This window comes from Austrofundulus limnaeus, unplaced genomic scaffold (genome assembly GCF_001266775.1).
Source record: "Austrofundulus limnaeus strain Quisiro unplaced genomic scaffold, Austrofundulus_limnaeus-1.0 Scaffold766, whole genome shotgun sequence".
Taxonomy (NCBI): Eukaryota; Metazoa; Chordata; class Actinopteri; order Cyprinodontiformes; family Rivulidae; genus Austrofundulus; species Austrofundulus limnaeus.
This window is the reverse complement of record NW_013953168.1, coordinates 233,498-236,219: the sequence shown is the minus strand read 5'-3', so window position 1 is coordinate 236,219 and position 2,722 is coordinate 233,498. Positions and strand designations below refer to the sequence as shown.

Genomic DNA, 2,722 nt, shown 5'->3' with positions numbered 1-2,722 from the left:
GGATGTCTAAAGTGAATAAACGTAATTTCACGCTTTGGGACGGTAGTATTTGTGCATTTTCTACACTTTCAGAAATTATGACAACAGATTCCGCCCCATCCCGTCAAAATATGACGCAAGGGACCTTTGAAAAACGTCAATATGTGACGACTCGGGAGTGAGAATGGGTTGGTTTTCTTCTCTACAGGCTTCAGCATCAACTCGTTCCACAATGTTTGTGCTACTTTAACATTTCATGCATCAAAACGTTCAGCTCCTTCAGGACATTCCAGCTATGACTTTTGGTGTTTCGGCTTTTTATACTTTTGTGAGGAAATTTAAAATTAGGAAGGTTAGTACTGATGTTAAAAGCACAACACTATATTCTTAAGTTCTCCTTGTTGTAATGTTGACAGTGTTTAATCTATTGTGTTTTGATTGAAATAGGTATAGTTACATGTCTGAAACGTCTTTCACAACACATAATTAAACGTTGGAATAAGCTGAGTATTGTGTCTGAATGCCTGTGACTCAGCCGTAGGTCAGCAGGGGGCGAGTGAAGGCATTGAAGAACCTGTATAAATACATGGACTTTGGAAGATCAGACACTTCTGGAAGTGTCTGATCTCACAGAGAAGATTCTGGAAATAACAGCTGAGTATCCATCTCTGAAGACCCTCATCATCATTCATACAGGAAGTGATGAAGTGATGAACTGACAGTCAGAAATCCTGAAGAAGGATTTTATTCAGCTGAATGCAGTTAACTGTTAAGCTAAATTGCAGTTCCTCCTGAAAATGAATGAAGCTGTTTTTCAACATGTTTATTTTATTTATTTTTATTTATTTTTTACAGCACTTTAATCATCTGGGTGCTGCATTTCAACTTGTGGCTGCTAATTTTAGCTTTTTTCTGCTATTTCAGCTATAATTCTGCTCCAGTCTGTTATTCTTCTGCTACTTTCAGCATTTCAAATTGAACTTACATAAACTGTTTTACTATTAAACGTTTGCAGCTCCATTTCACCTAAGCTTTTCACTGAGAAGCATTCACACTAGTATTTTCGCAGGAAATGTAATTTCTCCAGTTAATTAAAAGTGTTGCACTGAAGGAGAAAGTAGAACAATTTGTCAGTTTACCTCCAACAGAACATCTTCATCCTGAGCGTGAGACAAGCCCAGGAGGTGATATCTGAGCTGAACTCACCATGAGCTCCTGGGTGATGAGAATAAACGGTTTGATGGCGTGTCTCCACAACATCCTGCTGTGATTGACCTGCAGGTCCAGATTACAGCTCAGAGACAGAGCAGCCTCCTCGGCGTTACGCTGGATGTTGGAGATCGGACCTGAGAGAGGGCGGGACACAGGATGGAGTGTTTGAATTCTGCCCCACGCTCACTCAGCTCGTTCAGCACGCACACGGACAGTTTACCTTGGTACAGAATGGACGTGATCAGGATCATCAGGTAGGCTTGACCTCGGGAGCCCAGAATACTGGGCAACATGAGGAGGACCGCACACCTGAGGAATGAAGCCAGAGCTCCTCCTACGGCACACACACCTGAAACACACACACACACACGTCTGATTAAACGCTGTGGTTGTGTGTCTGAGAGGTGATGAGAGAGAAGTTTCCTCACCGACAAACACAGCTCCCACCACCAGCTTCAGGTCAAAGGTCAGAGGAAGGTTGTGGGCGATTCCCAGGAACAAAACTAAAAACACAACAAAAAATATAAATTAAAATTACTCATTCATTTCTTGTTTGTAAACATGTTTTTAAATCATTTTCTTTTATTCCTTTTTGCCTAATCGTTCTCAATATTTCATCTTTTATTGTGATAAAATTAATAGATTTGTGTTTAATAACTCAAAAAATGTTTTCACCAGTGAAACTGTCAGAACACGACATTTATTTAATTTAGAGCTTTAAAAAGTTAGCCGAATTTTATTTCAGCACTTTCTGTTTCTATTTTCTCCATTAATGTAGTAAAAAGGTTTATTAATTTCACTTAAAGCGGTTAAAACTATAATTAAACGTAGTAATTGAATACAGGTTCTGTTAGCCGCTTTAGCTAACGTTTGTTTCACGCGCCGGTTAAAGTTACCTAAACCGCTCATCGCTCCGAACACAGCCCTGGCGACCAGCTGAAGCGCCGGATACTCCGCTGCACGCTCGCCGAGCACCTGGAGGAACCTGCGCACACCTGTTGGAAGCACAAACATCTGGAGGAGTCAAGCTAACCGGCTAAAGAGACGCGTCCCTGCGCGTCAACTCACCGCCGAACAGAGCCGGACCTTCCCGCGGCTCGGTGGGCGCCATCTTTAACGTAACGATTAGTTAGCAAAAACCGCTAACGGTTTGTGTTTGAGCTCCCGGAAGTTTCTCTGTTCTCCATGGTTACAGAGGACCAGAGGGGAAAAACGTGTCCGAAATAAACACAAAATGAGTCCCGAGGAGGACAGAAGACACCTGCTAGGTGACATCACCGTCCAGGTGGTGAGGGGCGGGGCCACACAAATAGTTAGAGGAGTCTTGAACAGGTAAGCTAACAGTTAGCATGAGCTAGCACTTTATAAAGAGTTTATAGATATGTTATTAATTTATCTGTAAACATTTTATAAATCATTAATAAATGTTTAATATGCATTAATTAAGGACCAGAAAGAGACAAAACTGTAGTTTCTTATTAAATAATGAGACAAATCTGTTCATATAAACATTTCAGACCAGGTTACTACA

General features: G+C 41.1%; 1 protein-coding gene across 1 annotated transcript in view; it reads right to left on the bottom strand.

Moving 5' to 3' along the window:
- dcst1 (DC-STAMP domain containing 1) overlaps positions 1-2,516 on the bottom strand; it is a gene marked incomplete in the record, with an annotated part of 11,403 nt that extends 8,887 nt beyond the window's left edge. The window contains 5 exon segments of the mRNA XM_014028470.1: positions 1,186-1,325; positions 1,412-1,540; positions 1,620-1,694; positions 2,088-2,186; positions 2,260-2,516. Coding sequence (XP_013883924.1) covers positions 1,186-1,325; positions 1,412-1,540; positions 1,620-1,694; positions 2,088-2,186; positions 2,260-2,302 — 486 coding nt within the window.
- Between the last annotated feature and the right edge of the window lie 206 nt (positions 2,517-2,722).